Raw genomic sequence first — 18,162 nt, 5'->3', positions numbered from 1 at the left:
ATATTTATATAAATACATCTAGTTTGTCAGCCTTAGTCCTGCAGGACAAAGTTGTATAAAGGTTCAATTACACCTATATAATCCTTTAGACATAAACTGTTAACCAAGTCTGGGGTTAAGACTGGATCCAGCTGCACCTAGGCTTCTCTCTCGAGTTTTAGAAAGCAAGGCGGTCCTTTTTGCACCTCGTGACTCAACCAGAGGGCTTCTCTAATAAACTTTGTTTGAAACTGTTCTACTTTGCCACAAAACAGCCACTCTGCCCCAAGCCTGTAGCACTGCATGGAGTTGCAGGACCTGGCACTTGGAGTGAATGAACTCAACAGACTTACAGGGTCCATAGTCCATAGACTAAGGGAGTATATGTGTGTGCATATCTATCAAAAGACAGGTGATGGGGAACTGGGAACACTTGTAGCTGATGTTCTAATCACCACACTTTATCTACTGTTTTCTGACAGAAGCTATTTAAAAAACATAAACTCATTATGTTAATGTATGTAACATCTGGTATAATGATTCCCTGAAGAGGTGTGCATATGGGGGAGCAAAGAGGAAATCCACAAACAGAAGTGTTTTACTAATGCAAGTGGAGTGCTGAAATAGTTCTGAAGTCAGAACCTTTACCTTACTCCTGGTTTTTGGTATAAAAATTGGCAGCAAGCCAAATTTTAGCAGATTCAAGTAAACTTATGTTCAGTCACATTTCAAGAGATACAAACTGAATTGCTAATTCAGTTTTAAGAAAATAGGAAGGAAAAATATATTTGTATATTCACACTGAAGATTAATATCAGAATCAAATAATGATGTAGTTGTGACAATCATCAGAAGCAAACAGTTTTAGGAGTTTAATAACTCTCACTAGCACAGCCCTCATATCAGTAACATTTTCAGTGTGCAGAATACAGTAATAAGAGTAAACTTACCTACAGTAGCTCTAATTAAGGGGGAGGAATCACCAATATTGTTCAAACATTCACTTTTAATGAAGTCAGTTACTCCATTTGGAAAGTTGTGAAAATGTGCTTTTACATTATTCTTCAAGATGAGACCACTCAAGGAACGTGTCGGCTCATCTGCAACAGAAAATAATTGTGTTTATAACTTCCATCAGTTCTTAGGATAAAGTAGATTTGCAGAACAATGCAACAAGATCAAAGCTAACAGTGATAAATATTAATCTTTATTTCCTTATCCCTCCTTCCAAATATGACCATCAATTTACATAGCAAAGGTTTTTAGTTTCAGAGTTCACTTGTGAGCAGATTCGTGTTTAGTTCTTCAACCAAGGGCATAAGTAACTTGGCATTATATCTGAAGCATGCTGAAAGTGAGATGTGGATGTTCTACATAGAAAGGATTAGTTTATAGTATAAGAAAATTTAAAGTTTACAACAATCCAAATCAGCCGATAAAGCTAATTTTAATCAGCATTTTAGGCTTTGGTCAGTTGTGCACCCCCAGCCTACCCACTGGTGGGTTGGTGCGAGAAGCAGAAAAGGCCTTGGCTCTGTGTAAGCCCTGCTCAGCAGTAACAAAAACATCCCTGTGTTATCATCGTTTCCAGTACAAATCCGAAACACAGTCCCATATCAGCCACTGTGAAAAAAATTACCTCAGCCCAAACCAGAAGAGAAGCCCTGATTTTGGCAAAAAGGATGTTTAAAGTTCATTTGCACCAAGAGTTACAGTTTACACACAGATCTATTCTAGGCCTTCAAAACTATTAACATCCCCAAATAAATATAATAAAAATAAGAGATATAACTTTCAAATATAAAATATTTTAAAACTAAAAGGTAGTGCATCATAACACAAGGACTCTTATCATACCCATGATGACTGACTGAGGGCCATTAAAAATACTTTTGAGTGCAACCGTTGCTAGTTGAACAAAAATGGCACTTTTAAAAAGAGGGGCTACTGCTAAAATTAATTTTAATCAACTGATTATGAGTTCCAAAACCAGAATGCTGTATACGAGTATTAGAACAAGATTTAAAAGTATATTTCAGTCTTCCTGTCTTCGGTTGGAAATGGAGGTGTGTATTCTATTCCTGTTATAGGTGGGGCAGTTATCTTCTGTTAATTGGGAAGTTTCTTGATCTCTTCCACAACCAATCCTCCCTTCAGGAAATATGTTCTGTTTATGGGCCAGTGAGTCTCACTGCATGACTGATAAAATTACATCATCCCACTGCAAGAAGCTCTGCCCAGAGGGAGGAGCCAAGCATTCCTACCTGGATGTAATCAGAGATTTGGAACACCACAGGCAGCCTTTTCCCACTGGATTTCCAAAGGAGCAGCTTTCTTTTCCACTGGATTCCCAGAGGAAGACCAGGCCCATCTACACCACCACTGGATAGTCAGAGGAAAACTACACCCTTCTACAGGATCACTGCTTCAACAGAACCACATCTGTCACTCCAGGAGGACTGCAGCCACCATTCAATTGGACTGCTACCAACACCCTGACCAACACGGTGTCAGGTTTTATTCTGACTCTGTCAGTGGTTTGTTTTCTTGTTTGTACTATTGCATTTGTGTTTTCAATTTTCCCAGTAAAGAACTCTATTCCTATTCCCATATCTTTGCCTGAGAGCCCCTTAATTTCAAAATTACAATAATTCTGAGGGAGGAGGTTTACATTTTCCATTTCAAGGAAGGCTCCTGCCTTCCTTAGCAGACACCTGTCTTTTCAAACCAAGACACTTCCTAAAGAAGCACTAATTTTCATTCTCTGTAACTATAAATATTGATTTACAAACATCACTCTTACATAGAATTCAGTAACTTCATAAACTAGGAATCCACCCGATGCATATATATTTAAAAGAATTCTATAACTTTGACTATACTACAGGTTTTAAATACCTACCAACCTTTAAACAATGTAAAAATAAAAGTTCTTGCAGGGCACTGCATTTCAAGGGCCAAAAACTTCACTAGGAGAACAGATTTACAATTTTAAATAAAAATACCAAAAACTAGATGAGCAAACATACCTCTGTCAAGTATAGAATGTGGTTATGAGATGTGACAAGTATTATTATTGTTATCATCATTATTATTATTACTTGGCAAGTCAAATAAAGTAATTTTATCATTTTGCTTAAAATTTTGAAGATGTCAATAACAAAGGTCAGGTGGAGAATATCCTAAAGGAGGACATTCTTACTTGAACTCTTGATCAGTCTCAGGTTTACCTGAAACGCTCTCTGAATTCTAGGTAAAATCTCTCCAATTATTATTACACTAATTTAATATGTCCAATTATTATTTCCTTGCATATCTATAATCCACTGATAGGTATGCTCATATCCAAGTAATCCAGTCCTCTATAAGCAGTTATTCAGAATTAATGTTGTGTCTGGCCAGGAAGACAAAGGCATTTTCCTTTCATTTACACACTATTTACAGCCCTTGCAAGCCACAATGAAAGCATTATTTTTAGCAGCCACAGTTAGACACAGAATCACAGAATCATTTAGGATGGAAAGGACCTTTAAAATCATCAGGTCTAACCATTAACCCAGTACTGCCAAGTCCACCACCAAACCATATTTTCAAGTGCCACATCCACAGAGCTTTCAAATCCCTCCAAGGATGGTGACTCCATCACTATCTTGGGAAGCCTATGTCAGGGCTTGACAACCCTTTCATAGCAGAAATTTTCCCTAATACCCAACCTAAACCTCCCCTGGTGCAACTTGAGGCTATTTCCTCTTGTCCAGTCACGTGTTAACTGGGAGAAGAGGCTAACCCCCACCTGGCTACAACCTCCTTTCAGGTAGTTGTAGAGAGTGATTAGGTCTCTCCTGAGCATCTTTTTCCCCAGGCTGAGCCCCCTGAGCTCCCTCAGCTGTTCCTCATCAGACTTGTGCTCCAGATCCTTTCCCAGCTCCATTGCCCTTCTCTGGACATGCTCCAGAACTTCAATGTCTTTCTTGTTGTGAGGGGCCCAAAATTGAACACAGTACTTGAGGTGCAGCCTCACCAGTGCCAAATAAAAGGGAAAAATCACTGCCCTGGTCCTACTGGCCACACTATTTCTGATACAAGCAAGGATTCCATTGGCCTTCTTGGCCACCTGGGCACACTGCTGGCTCATGTTCAGCCACTGTCAACCAACACTTCCAGGTCCTTTTCCACAGGGCCACTTTCCAGCCACTCTTTCCCAAGCCTGTAGTGCTGCAGGGGGTTGTTGTGACTCAATGGCAGGACCTGAAGTGTAGCCAAGATGAAAAATTATGACCAAAGCCCTCTCTTGCAACCCTATAAACAGCAGTCCAAAATAAGACCCTTTGAGCTCTCTTGGCCCACAGCAGCTGCAACCAGCAACCTCCCTGAGTGAGACCTCTGAGACGCAGCGAACTTGGAGGATTGCCAAACAACAATAAATCCTGGGCCAATGTGGATGTGACAGCCTGGTCAGAGAGCAAGAAAATGAGATAAGTTTTCTCACAGTGGACTTGTGAGACTTTTAGGGAGTTGTAGAGAAAGGATGATAACTTGTTATTATAAACAACCTGCAGGTGGTGCTTTCCTACTCTCTGTTTTTCTGTTCTCAAGGATTGTTTGGGAGAACAGTGGTTTGGTTAATTAGCCAATCAAGTGGAATGTATCTGAACTGTCTATAAAAGAGAAGAGTTTTTCGCATTAAAGCTGTTGTTGTGCAAACCAGCCTGCTTGAAGTCCGTGCCGCTTTCTTACTTGATAGTGACAGACTGATACCCCCCACTCCTCAAGGCTTGACCCTTTGCCCATTGAGAAGATGAAAAGGCATCTGAAGTAAGTGTTTCACTACCTTTGAGAGGAATTTTTCACAGATACCTTGTACAGACTCTTTGTATCCATATGCTATAGTAAATGTGGAGGAAACACTGCTCTCTGAGATTCTCAAGTACTTTAGATTTATAAATTACGCCTGTAAGAAAGTTAGTGTTGTGCTACAGTAAATCCTATATGAATCCTTTGTTAAATTGTTTAAGTTATAAATTAAGTTAAATGCTGTTAAGGTGCTGTCAAGTTTAAATTAGGATAAGTATTGATAAGTTTAAGTGCTGTTGGGCCTTTAGGCCATATTAGTTTTTATCCTTACCCTTTTTATCCTTTTGTCTCTCCCACACCCCTCCCTGATAATTTTGGATTTATTTCAGTTTGGATTGATTGACTGGATTTTTTTTGTTTGCTTTTCCTCCATGTGCCTTAACCATCTAGTTAGTAGAGTGAACCTTGCCAATGAAGGTTGTTGTGCTTTTGCTTTTATTTTAAACCAGTTTTTACTGATATCTTTGCCGGTGATTCTTTAAGCAATATTAAAACACTCATTCAATTCATGACACAGTGGGAGCACTAAATTGGAGAGTGCCATTCCTAAGCCATGACAGCCTTATTTGGTGCCCAATGTGCAGCACAAAGGGTCGAGATAACAACAGATTTGACAAGAGAAGGTTAGAAACTAATTTGATCTAACCATTTGTTGTATTAGGTGCAGAGTCACTGGTCACAATGTTGCTTGGTCTGTTCATGTGGGTGTGGTGCCGAATCCTGTGTATGTTCTCGTATATGCTCCTTGTGGTGCTCTTTTTCAGAGCAGGGAGAGGGATCAGGATTGCTTTGTTGCTGTACTGTAGGATATCAGTTTATGACATGATAACATCAAGTGCAATGAGGATCAATTGGGATGTGTATTCAGTGTTGCTCTCCTGCCCTGGCCTTGGGTGCTACCTTTGGGAGTCCATTAATAATTGTACCCAGCCTCTGGGGGGAACAGGGGAGGATGATTTCCCCAGCCTTTAACCCCCTTTCCCTCCTTCAGGCCTGTTACAACAATTTTTGGGAATTTTGAATTCCCTTTGGATGTTAAGGAAAGCATGTTCTTGTTGCTATGTCTGCCAGGTCTCCTCAGTGCAGTCCACACCATGTTTAGAGTTAAGAAAGAGGTTTCTAGGGAGGTTATTAAAAGATCTGCCCTGAGGGTGAAGAGTCATTACTGATCATTACCAAGGAATTGCCTGAATTTACCAACTGGGAGAGGCTAAACTATGCCATAAACAGTTTGTACAAATGTCCATAAAAATAAGCCAACAGTAAGAAACTACATTATTTTTAGAATTAAGGCTTCAGAATGAAGATTCTACAGACATAATATTTGGACAACTCTAGGATGTGATTGTGTGGTTTCAGATAGGGTAGAGTTAATTTATTCTCAGTAGCTGTTACAGTGCTGTGTTTTGGATTTAGAATGAGAATGGTGTTGATAACATGCTGATGCTTCATTTTTTGCTAACTCATATTTATCCGAAGTCAAGGAATTTTTTCTTGTCTCATGTTCTGCAAGTGAGGAGGTTCACAAAAGAAACTGGGAGGGAGCACAGCTGGGACAGGTGACCCAAACTGACCAAAGGGATATTCCACACCATAGAATGTCATGCCCAGTATATAAACTGTGGGGAGTTACCCAGAAGGGTGGCCCATCTGGGTTCGGGAAGGGGGGTCTGGCATCAGTCAGCAGATGGTGAGCAATTGCATTGTGCATCACTTATTTTTCCCTTTTCATTATCATTATTATTATAATTTACCATTATTACTGTATTTAACTTTATTTTCAATTATTAAACTGTTCTTATCTCCACATATAAGTTTTACTTTTGATTCTCCTCCCCATTCCACCAGGGTGTGGGGGTGTGATGGGGGTTGAGCAAGCAGCTGCAACAGTAATTTTCTAAATATTTAATAGATTCATTACTAGGGAGGTCACAATGACAACTGGATTTAGCAGCATGTTTTATAAGATGTATAGTCACGATTCATCACCATGACATGCAGTTATTCCACAATTTCATTGTAGTCTGATAGAAGTATGATGCTCCCACTTTTTTTTTAAGATTTCATTGGACTTTTAGAATGGAATCTCTTTGAAGACTGAAACTACAAGCACCATGTTATCAGATATTTTTCCACAAAGATTCCCAAGAGGATAAAAAGTTCTTCTACATGACAATGGAGATCAACCCATCAGCACACTGAGTATAAAAATCAGTTTCCTTTTTCTTTCAAGCTAAATAAAATAATTTTTTAAAGAAAAAAAAATAGAATATACCAGTCACTATCCCAAGAACTTACCTTCAGACTTCAGTTTTGTAAGAACAAAAATCAGGTAGTTGTTGAAATCTGGATACTGATTGAGTTGTTCTAGTTTCTGAAGAGAAAAACTGTTAAGGAAATTAAAATCTTCACACACAGCATTTATAGCTTTCTGAATACTATGATTAAGTGAACTATGTACTACTGCATCATTTAAAAATGCTATGACTGTAAACTCACAACATACAGGCTATGAACACTTTAAAAACAATTTCTGTAATTTTCATACTGAAGCAGTAGCTCTTTAGTTATGTTGAAATCTGAGAAAAGAATCCAGGAACAAACACAGAAATTCCCACCCTCCCGAAACCCCCTACATTCCTCTGCACAGTTTTAGATTTCAAAATTTGCATTTAAAGTCAACAAAACCTAAGGAATCCACTGAGACACAATCACATAATACATCTTTTTTTTTTTACTCCACAATAAATAAAAGCATTTCAGCATTAAAATACAACTATGATGATTTGTATAAGCTAGTCACTTTAATATTAGTCATATACATTTTTATGATGCTAACTAGCCAATCTGAGCTTTCAACTGTCAGAAGCTGTTTCATTGTAAATGCCCAGATATTTGTACAAAGAAGTTCATGTTTATCCATGGTCTCTTAAAAAAAATCCTGTACACAAAACAATTTTCTAGTGACACCTCTCTGAAAAAGCATATTACTAGCAATACCAACCTCTTTACTATGTTCTCTGGGGCAACTGCAAGAAGAATTATTATGTTTCTGAACAATTAGAAGGTACGTAGCTATTTTTCTAAAATTTGTCATTACTTTTGCCTCAAATTTCTAAGTATTCTGCCACTGCTTGCCTAGAACAGCATTCTGGCATTCTCCTTGTATTTTGTTCTCACACCCTGGTATTAATTACTATTATGCTCAACAATATTTTAAGTCATAAGCATGCAGTTACCAAATATACTAGATATTTAACAAAAGACATTTAACAAAAAAAAAATATTTTTAGAACTAGTAGGATTATTTGCTTCATAGGCATTTATTTTACTTGCTGTACAGCTAAAGCTCTAAATATTCCAAGTTGCTAAACCCTGACCATACATATTTATGTTGACATTGATGGGCCTTGCACTGATCAATAGCCAGATGCCATTATTTCAAGCAGACCTTTAAAATGTAATTTTACATGAAAGCTACATTATAATCACTGCTGCTATAATCACTTTTGTATTTGAAATACTAAAGAGCACCTGTTTAAATCTGGGGCATTATCAGAACATATCACCGAAGGGGTATAGGGGACAGAAAAAGATGATACAAAGACTCCATCATAAGAAGGCATGAAAAGGCATTTTTTTTATTAGAAATTCACCATTTTTTATAGAAACAATGGTAGACCTAAGACCTGATTGGCCTTTAGGAATCTTCTCTCACCTATTGGTCAAGAAGGGACAACTCCTTCTTGTAAACATCTTTGACAGAGATTGCCTGCCAGGTGCAGAGATTGAGATAGTAATTCTTTTAATTCTTTCTCTGAGCTTTCTCACAGCTTCTCAGGAAATCCTGGGAGAGCTGTGTCTCTGTTCAGAGGATATGTGATTACCACAAGAACACTTAGCAACTTCTGTATAGTATTTTAATAGGAATCAATACCATCTTAAGAATCTGAAACACAGCTGCAAAAACAAGGTGAAATCTACCTTCACCTTTCAGGTAAGAACAGAAGCCTTCCAGGGTTTGACCACATATACTAGGAAAGCTAACAAGTCGAGCAAATTTGGCTTCAAGCTAAACTCCTAACACAACATACATACGTATTCTTACCTACATAAATGTTTTGTTGCCTTTTGTGAAGACCTTCAAGCAAATGCCTTAAATAAAATGGGATCAAGATGCTAAACTCATATTCTTCATAGGAGGATATCCTTTCAGGACTTCTAGATATTTTAAAGCACCTCTATAGTTAGCTCAAGGAACAGGAGACAGTAGATGAGAGCTTTATTTTTCAAGACTTATGCTTCTACTAGACTTAATGTAAAATTTTCCTCTTTCAGTCTTTAGTCCTTAAAACCTTGCTATTTCATCACTTCTACAGTCAAGAGAGACCTGAGGGGGAACAAACAACTCCACACCCAAACAACAAACCAAGAATCCACAACACTAATGCAAAATGCACTGCAAAGCTGTACAAGCCACATAGGGTAGATTTCACTCTTCCTGTAAGATGTAAAAAGTGTAACGAACAGTATTTCACTCTCTGGATCCTAGGCAGAATCATCTTCACAACACAGCAAAACACGGTCAGAGCCAGCAGGTCACTGAGAGCGTGCATTCGGCTCCACCAGGAACACTCCTCCCACCAGCTCCGGCTTTTGCCATGAATCCTAGTGCTGGATTAGTTTAGGAAGCCCCTGCTCACCCCTGCTTTGCTGCAGGGGCGTCAGCTACCCCACACCACATCATCAACTCTGCCTGGCGAGCAGAGCCCCCCCCCTCCAGCCTTCTCGGTGGGATATGCTGAGGATAGGGGCTAGGTGTTGGCAGCAGCCCAGCATGGAGTAATCTGGAAAGGCAGCAGATATGAAAGCAGCCACAAAGGAGCCAGGACTTTAAAAATTACAAAAAGAAAAAAAAAAAAAAAAAAAAAAAACCAACCAAAAAACAACGCACCTTGGCTCGGGGCTCGCAACAGGTGGGGGAAGGCGGCCCTGCGGCCCATAGGCCGCCTTAGCGGTTCAAATGCCGCGCCACGGCCACCCACTCAAGCGGAGGTTCAGCCCACTGTGTTCGCTGTGGCGGCTCCCCGGAAAGGGCCGGCCGCCACCTGCCTGCCACAGCACTGGCCTGTGGCCGTGCTGCCCCCTACCCAGAGTCCCCGGCCTCCCTAGCGGTCGCCCGGGCGGCCGCAGCCCCGCTCTGCCTGCTCCGCCCGCTCGCCCGCGGCGTAGGCCTCGACCAAGGATACTTGTTGAACGGCTCTCTGCGTGGTGGTGTCCGGAGACTGAGATTCCTTGAGCAGCTGCAGGATCTGTAGAAGCCCCTGTTCGTCAGGCTTCCACTCATACTCCATCTTGGCTTGCTGAAAAAAACATCAAACAAGAGGCCGCGATTAGCGGAGCGGCAGGCCCCGGGAAGGAAGGGAGGGAGGGAGGAAGAAAGAAGGTAGGGGGGAAGCAAGCAAGCGCGCTAGCTAGCTAGCTGGCTGCATGACGCCCGGCCTGCTCTCACCCGAGCCCGGCCCCACAGAAGGACAGCACTAACCTGCTCCAGTACACGGACTGAGTCACGGCGAATTTGCAATCTGGCTCTAAGAGCCGCCTTGCGTCCTCCTGGGTCCTAGCGCCGCGCACGCCCCGCCCGCCAGCGCCCCCGTCAGCCTTTCCCCAGCGCGTTCCACACCGTCAGGAGCCTGGGGGCGACAAAAGGCGAGCCCCTCAATTCCGGGCGGGGGAAAACGGGGCACTTTATCCACAGCCCTTCCCCACCACCACCCGAAACCAGAGAGAACGCTCCAGAAGCCCCGACAGGCAAAGGGTGAAGCAGAACCTCCGCTCGGCCTCCTCGGGACAGCTGTGGCCACGCACCCACAGTACCTGTCAGCGACCTAGGAGGCTGCAGCCCACGACGAAGTGGGGATGCAAATGCAGACCGAAGAGTTAAGAACGTGGTACCTGCTTTGCTGTCTGCTTTACTTCTACATGATTTAGTTTAATGATGGATAGATTTCATAAGTTCTCAATGTCACGTGTAAAGAGGGAATGAGATCAACTACACAAGAAGGGGGGAAAGAAAATACTTTGAATACCTAGTGTATCTTATCCTTAGTGTCAAAATATATCAGAGGAAATTTCAGGTCAAAATTAGAAATTTTGTGTATATAGAATAGTTCAGTTGGAAGGGACCTTCACTGGTTTTGAGAAAAAAAACTTCACAGAAAGTGTTGACAAGTATTGGAACAGGTTGCCCAGGGAAGTGGTAGAATCACCATCCCTGGAGGGATTTAAAATACATTTAAAATACATTTGTGTTATGTACATGTTATATATATATCTCATACATATGCTACTGGGCAAAATAAGAACATACACTGATTAAAACTGGTTTAAAATATGAAAATCAAAACCAGTAATTACTTATCCTTTTACAATCTTATTTTTAGTCATTGTGTTTGTAATCATCCTGCTAACATTCCCCTTTCAGTGAAAACTTTCTGCTTGCTCTCCTGCAGCACAGTACTCAATATGAGTGTCACACACATACTGCACATCACAACCTTAACAATTGTTCAGAAGCACCAAGGACAGGAAACATTAGTGGTTCCTAAGTGTGGCCCAGGTAATGTTGTGTGGTTCCTAATCTCACCTCACCAATGCTTTCAATTAAATCCATATTTAAGTTACAGTCAGCTGTCCAGTCTCATGCACTGTGTCCTGGAGACAAGTATCTCTAGGTGCTAAGAAGTCTCCTGGGTGAGTAAAGGCTTACCAGTTAGTAAGAAAGGATGGGCACAAAGGTTTATATGAAATTTTTGAGCAGTCCCTCTAGTACAGAAAAGTGTCAAGCAAAGAATCTAGGTTAGCCAGACTCAGGCCATTAAAACCTATGCTTGTGTCTCACAACCATATGGGCAGGAAAGTTCTCTGTAGTGATGCTTGCACAGATGGAACAGATGAAAGGTGAGGTCCAGCAAAACAAGGAAGTGCTAATTTGGGTCTCATTACCCTGACTGCTGCCTTGCCAGGCAGTCTGTAGAAATTCAAAGATCTTTGAGACTTTTGGACCACTATCAAATTTTGTTGACATTGATTAGAGCTTCAAAAGTTACTATTCAGAAATTATGACACAATGATTACATCTGTCAAATTTTATCAGGAAACCAAGTGCACTCGAGAAAAAGAAGATTAAATATGGAAAAAAGAACCAGAAAGGAAGGTTGAGAGACAGAACAGGAAAAAGCAGGAAGAGATGCAGGCCATGGATCCATACCTAAGAAAAACTGACATAGGTTTTCTTTCCATTAACATGACCAGACTTAAATCTTAATAAGATCTTTCTGCAGCAGAAGAGAAAAAAAAGCCTACAAATCAGAGTATGAATGTGAGCTTCTACTATTAGTGGGGACATCAAAAAGCTTTAGACAATCATCCTCCAGGGTAGGTTCCTCCTTAGGCTACATACAGGATCCTTTACCACTGGGAGATACTCAACATATATAGAAATCAAAGCAGGTACCCGTCCTGGTTCTTGCCAAGATCAGCAGGAGGGGGCGTGGCCAAGACATTGTGTTATTCATTACCACCTTACATCATTGCTAGAGGTAGGCAAAAGGCACTCTCTCTCAACTTCTGAGAAGGGTGTCCCTTTCAAATAGAACAAAGCGTGGTGGGGTGGGGAACCAGTCAGCCATTGTTCATTGTCTCAGGGTCTATGGTGAACATTTTTGCATGTGAATAATTCCCTTTTTGCATACTTTAATTATTAACATTGTTGCTGTTACTTTTCAGGGTTTTATCTCATTTTTTTTTCTAGTAAATTGTTCATATCTCAACCTGTGACCTTTGACTTTTGTGCCTCTAATTCTCCTCTCTGGCCACCTGCAGGGGGAAGGGGGGGAAGAGGAGAGAGGAAGCAAACAGCAGTGTGGTTTGGAAAGTCTCGGTGTGAGAACTTAATTGGGGAGTACCATTCCTAAGCCATGACAGCCTTATTTGGTGCCCAATGTGCATCACAAAGGGTTGAGATAGATTGGGCATTGGAATGGGCTGCCCAGGGAGGTGGCAGTCATCATCCCTGGGGATGTTTAAGAAAAGACTGGATATGGCACTTAGTCCCATGGTCTAGTTGACAAGGTGGTGTTAGGTCATAGGTTGGACCCGATGATCTCAAAGGTCTTTTCCAACTTATTGATTTGTGATTCTGTAAATTCTCCTTGGAATAGAGGGTGATGGCTGGGTTTCTGATATAGTGAGGCCTGGCAAATTGACTACATTGGATCACTGCCACGAACACTCCAAAGCAAGAGCTACATACCATGGTAGAGGCAACAACTGCCTGGATGGAAACACACCCTGTAAACCATGCCACTACTCAAAACACTATCTTAGGCCTTGAGAAACATATTTTGTGGTGACATGGTACCCCAGAGAGAATCGAATCAGACAATGGGACTCATTTTCAAAATAACCTTATAAACTCTTGGGCAAAGAAACATGGTATTGAGTGGATATATCCCATCCCTTATCACCCACAAGCCTCTGGAAAGATTGAGAGGTATAATAGATTGTTGAAGACTATGTTAAGAGCATTAAGTAATGGGGTGTGGAAGCACTGGAATACAAATTTAGCAGAAGCTACTTGGCTGGTCAACACTAGGGGATCTGCTAACTGCCCTGGTCCTGCCGACACAAAACCCCTACACACTGGGAGAAGATAAGGTCCCCATACTATGCATATGGAAGTGGCTGGGGAAGTTGGTGTGGATTTCTAGTCCCATGACAAATGGCAAACCCATTTGTGGGATTGTCTTTGCCCAAGGACCAGGGTGTAATTTGCTGGGTAATGCAGAAGGATGGGGAGACCTGGTGTGTGCCTCAAGGCAATATAACCTTGGGCAAAAAATAATCTGTGTGAGTTTTATGCTGCAGGAAGTAAAGTAGCAGGGATGACATGAACTGATGAAGAATGAATTTTGTGAGGAGCAAGGAGAATGTGATAACAACCCAAACCCGGCTGGTGCCAGTGCCCAATGATCAATTGTGGTGCTTCTCCTGTCCTGACCACCCATCTTGATGGACTGGAGCCCAAGTCATGGATCTGGAGGGGTGGAAGAAGCCCATGAAAAGTGAAAATAATATCTATCTGTGAAAGGACAGGGGATAGTAGTTAATGAAAATGTACAAATCTCTATGTTGGATACAGAGATGGTTTAAGGATGTAGTTTAAGTTGTATGTGTAGGTAAGAAGGGATTCCAGTAATGAGAAATAAATACAAAGGATCGGCTAGATGATAATTTTATATATATATATATATATATATATATATATATATATATATATATATATAAAATTATGTGAGTTCTGAGTATGATGCAAATGCTATGGAATAATGGGTAGAGATTGTATTGGGTCCTGCTGAGCTGCAGTTCACTTCCCCCTAGCAGCCCTCATAGGGCTGTGCTTTGCATTAGGAGCTGTAAAGGTGTTGATAACACACCAGTGTTTTGGCTACTGCTGAGCAGCACTGGCACAGCATCAGCACTGTCTCTCAGCATTCCCTCCCCATCAAGGGGCTGGGGGTAGTCAAAATCCTTGGTGGGGACACAACTAGACCAGCTGACCCAAACTCAGCAAAGGGTATTCCATACCATATGATGTCAGCTCAGATATAAAAGCTAAGGGAGAGAGGAGGAACCGGGGGCTATTTGTTATTCTACAACATTTACATTCCAGAGCAACCACTACACATGCTGAAGCCCTGTTTCCTGGGAAGTATCTGAATATTGCTCGCTAATGGGAAATAAGAGAATAAACATTTTTTTCCCTTTGCTTATGCATGCACAAATTTTCACTTCTTTTGCTTTAGTAAACTGCCTTATCTCAACCTACAAGTTGTTTTCTATCTTATTTTCTCTCCCCTGTCCCACTGGGGAGTAATAGAGCAAGCAGCTTGGTGAGCACCTGGCTTCCAGCCAAGGTCAACCCACTAAACTACTAAAGGCCATGTCTTCAAGGGGAGCCTAGTGATGAAGTCTTCTTGCTCCATCTACAGGAGGCATTGCACTTGCAGGCTCTTGTCTTACTGAGAGACTTCACCCTGACATGTGCTGGGAAATGAGCATGGAGAGCTGTAGGCAATCCAAGAGACTCCTGGAATGCATGGAGGATAACTTCTTGAACCAAGTAATAGACAGCCCTACCAGAGGGGATCTGATACTGGATCTGATGGTCACCAATGTAAGCGAACTAATTGGGGATGTCACGACTGGAGGCAGCCTGGACTACAGTGATCATGCACTGGTGGAGTTTGTAGTCCCAAGGGACAAGGGTCACATAAGGAGGAAAGTTAGACCCCTGACCTTTAGGAAAGCAAATTTCCAGGTCTTCAAGGAGAAAGTCAGTAGGATCCCCTGGGAGACTGCCCTCAGAGACAAGGGAGTGGAACAGGGCTAGCAGATTTTTAAGGACATCTTCCATGGAGTAAAAGACCTAGTGAACCCCAGGGACAAGAAATCAGGCAAGGAAAGCAAGATGCCAGCATGGCTGAGTTGACCTGGTGGTAAAACTAAAGAGCAAGAAGTAAATGCAGAGGCAGTGGAAGAAGAGACAGGTACAATCAGAAGAGTCTAGGGATGCGGTCCAGTTGTGAAGGGATGTAGTGAGGAAGGCCAAGGCAAACCTGGAGCTGAACTTGGAAAGGGACAAGGCCAGCAAACTGATAACTACAGACAAGAAGGCTGACGTACTCAACAACTTTTGCCTCGATCTTCAATGGCAACCTCTCTTCCCACACCTCTCGAGTGGGTGGACAGAAAAATGGAAACTGGGGAAGCAAAGTCCCTCCAACTGTAAATGAAGATCAGGTTCATGTCCACCTGAGAACCTTAATATATATGTCTATGGGATCCAATGAGATGCATCCCAGAGTTCTGAGGGAACTGGCTGATGTAGTTGCCAAGCCACTCTCCATGAAAAGTCATGTCTTCCCCTCTGTGCCTGAGAAGATCATGGAACAGATCCTCCTAGAGGCTCTGCTAAGGTATACAGAAGACAGGGAGGTGATTTGGGACAGCCATCACAGCTTCACCAAGGTCAAAACCTCCCTCACCAACCTGTGGCCTTCTATAATGGAGTGACTACATCAGTGGACAAGGGAATGGCTACGGATGTCATTTATCTGGACTTCTGTAAAGCCTTTGACACGGTCCCCCACAACATCCTTCTCACTAAATTGAAGAGAGACATGGATTTGATGGATGGACTGTTTGGTGGATGAGGAATTTGTTAGACAGTCACATCCAGAGGGTAGTGATCAATGGCTCAGTCCCAATGGACATCGTTGACAAGTGGTGTCCCTCAGGGGTCCATATTGGGACCAGTGCTATTCAATGTCTTCATCAATGACAGACAGTGGGATTGAGTGCATCCTCAGCAAGTCTGCAGATGACACCAAGCTGAGTGGTGCAATTGACATACCTGAAGGACAGGATGCCATCCAGAGGGACCTGGACAAGCTTGAGAAGTGGGCCCATGGGAACCTCATCAGGTTCAACAAGGCCAAGTGCAAGGTACTGCACCTGGGTTGGGGCAACCCTCAGTATCAGTACAGGCAGAGTGATGAACGGATTGAGAGCAGCACCGAGGAAAATGACTTGGAGGTGCTGGTGGATGAGAGGCTGGACATGAGCTGGCAATATGCACTGGAGGCCCAGAAAAGCAATCGTATCCTGGGCTGCATTCAAAACAGTGTGACGAGCCAGTCAAGGGAGGGGATTCTGCCCCTCTGATCTTGAGACCCCTCCTGGAGTATTGCATCCAGCTCTGGGGCCCCTAACACAGGAAGGACATGGACCTGTTGGAGCAAGTCCAGATGAGCCCACCAAGTTGATTAGAGGGACAGAGCACCTCTCCTATGTGGAAAGGCTGAGGGAGTTGGGATTGTTTAGCCTGGGAATAAAAAGCTTCATAGCGACCTTATTGCAGTCTTCAAGTACCTTAAAGGGCTACAAGAAACCGGCAAAGGACTTTTTAGAAGGGCATGGAGTGATAGGATAAGGAAGAATGGCTCCAAACTGAAAGAGGGTAGGTTTACACTGGAGATTAGTAAGAAATTCTTTACTATGAGGGTGGTGAGGCCCTGGCACATGTTGCCCAGAGAAGCTGTGGCTGCCCCATCCCTGGAAGTGTTTTAACACCAAGATGGATTGGGCTTTGAGCAACCTGGTCTAGTGAAAATTGTCCTTGCCCATGTGGGGGAGGTTGGAACTAGATGATCTTTATAGTCCCTTCCAACCCAAACCTTTCTATGATTCTATGCACTTACAGTGTCTGGTTAAAAAAACCAAAAGTAGTACATGACAGTATAATTCTTACTGTGTTCTTAATTTTTACTTTCTTCACTCATTTCTACCACTGTTTTTTGAAAAAGCAGTCTTACAACTACATCTATAATACCAGCTTTGAAGCAGTGTTGAATGAGCGTAAAGGAACGCACAAAGTAAAGCTATGTTACTTTTTCTACACAGAGAGATTGCTGTTGTGTAGATGAACAATCAGGTAAAATATATTGGTGATTAATGCAGCCTTAAACAATAGATTAGATATTACAAGCATTACCAGTCCCCATAGCAATTATTTTATGTCATTTTATTTCAAATGCAGCATTTTATGTGATGCCTAAAGATGTTTTCCTTTATATCTGTAGCTTTATAGATTTTAATATATAGCTGTATAATTTCTAACTCTTTGTCACTTTAGCACAGTAGCTGCACTTTCCCACATATTATGCTAGCTTATTGGGATTCTGTTTAGTCTTGCTTTTTAAGCTAGCAAGGACACTGTTTTCCACTAGAATTTAGAAGACATAACAAGAAAGCCCCTGGAATAACTCCAATGGGGCAGAACCTGGGGGGAATTTACCTAACCAACTGCTCTTCTAATTGGATAATATTTGCTAGACGTACTAATTACCCAATCTTATAAAATTGTACTAATCTAATTCCAGGTGCAGTTTTCTCCATATTGTGTACTGGAAAGCCTTCAAGTAAAGGCTTGCTTTTATATTATCATTTTAACATTGTTTGGAAAAGTTCAGTGTTCTTTCCAGGCAACATATGCCAAAAGAAGAAATGCTAAAAACAAAAAATTAAATTAAAAGTAATTATTAATTCAGTTTTGAAAATCCACATAAACCTAAGGAATTTGAATACATAAAAATATAATTTAATGAGGAATTTCAATGTAATTTTTACTTGAGTTGTAAGTTTTCAATATTCTAGGCATTTAAATACTCTAATGTAGGTTTGTGAAATATATCAGAATTGTATTCA

At 41.6% G+C, this 18,162-nt stretch overlaps 1 protein-coding gene across 5 annotated transcripts in view; it reads right to left on the bottom strand.

The window, feature by feature from the left end:
* The window catches only part of LOC135288986 (transportin-1-like), a 128,000-nt gene that overhangs the window by 94,904 nt on the left and 14,934 nt on the right, over positions 1-18,162 (bottom strand). For 4 of the 5 annotated variants that reach the window (XR_010351783.1, XM_064402358.1, XM_064402357.1 and 1 more), the window contains exons 2-4: positions 10,083-10,196; positions 7,132-7,207; positions 930-1,079 (exon numbers count right to left, since the gene is read on the bottom strand). Coding sequence is in view for 4 of the 5 variants with exons in the window: in XM_064402358.1 (XP_064258428.1) it covers positions 930-1,079; positions 7,132-7,207; positions 10,083-10,196 (340 nt within the window). In the remaining variant the exon portion in view is untranslated. Of the gene's footprint in view, positions 1-929; positions 1,080-7,131; positions 7,208-10,082; positions 10,197-10,378; positions 10,527-18,162 lie in introns of all 5 variants that reach the window. The other variant, XM_064402356.1, reaches the window with a different exon arrangement.

The sequence above is a fragment of the Passer domesticus genome, chromosome W, assembly GCF_036417665.1.
Source record: "Passer domesticus isolate bPasDom1 chromosome W, bPasDom1.hap1, whole genome shotgun sequence".
Classification (NCBI taxonomy): Eukaryota; Metazoa; Chordata; class Aves; order Passeriformes; family Passeridae; genus Passer; species Passer domesticus.
This window is presented reverse-complemented; position numbering and strand designations above follow the sequence as displayed.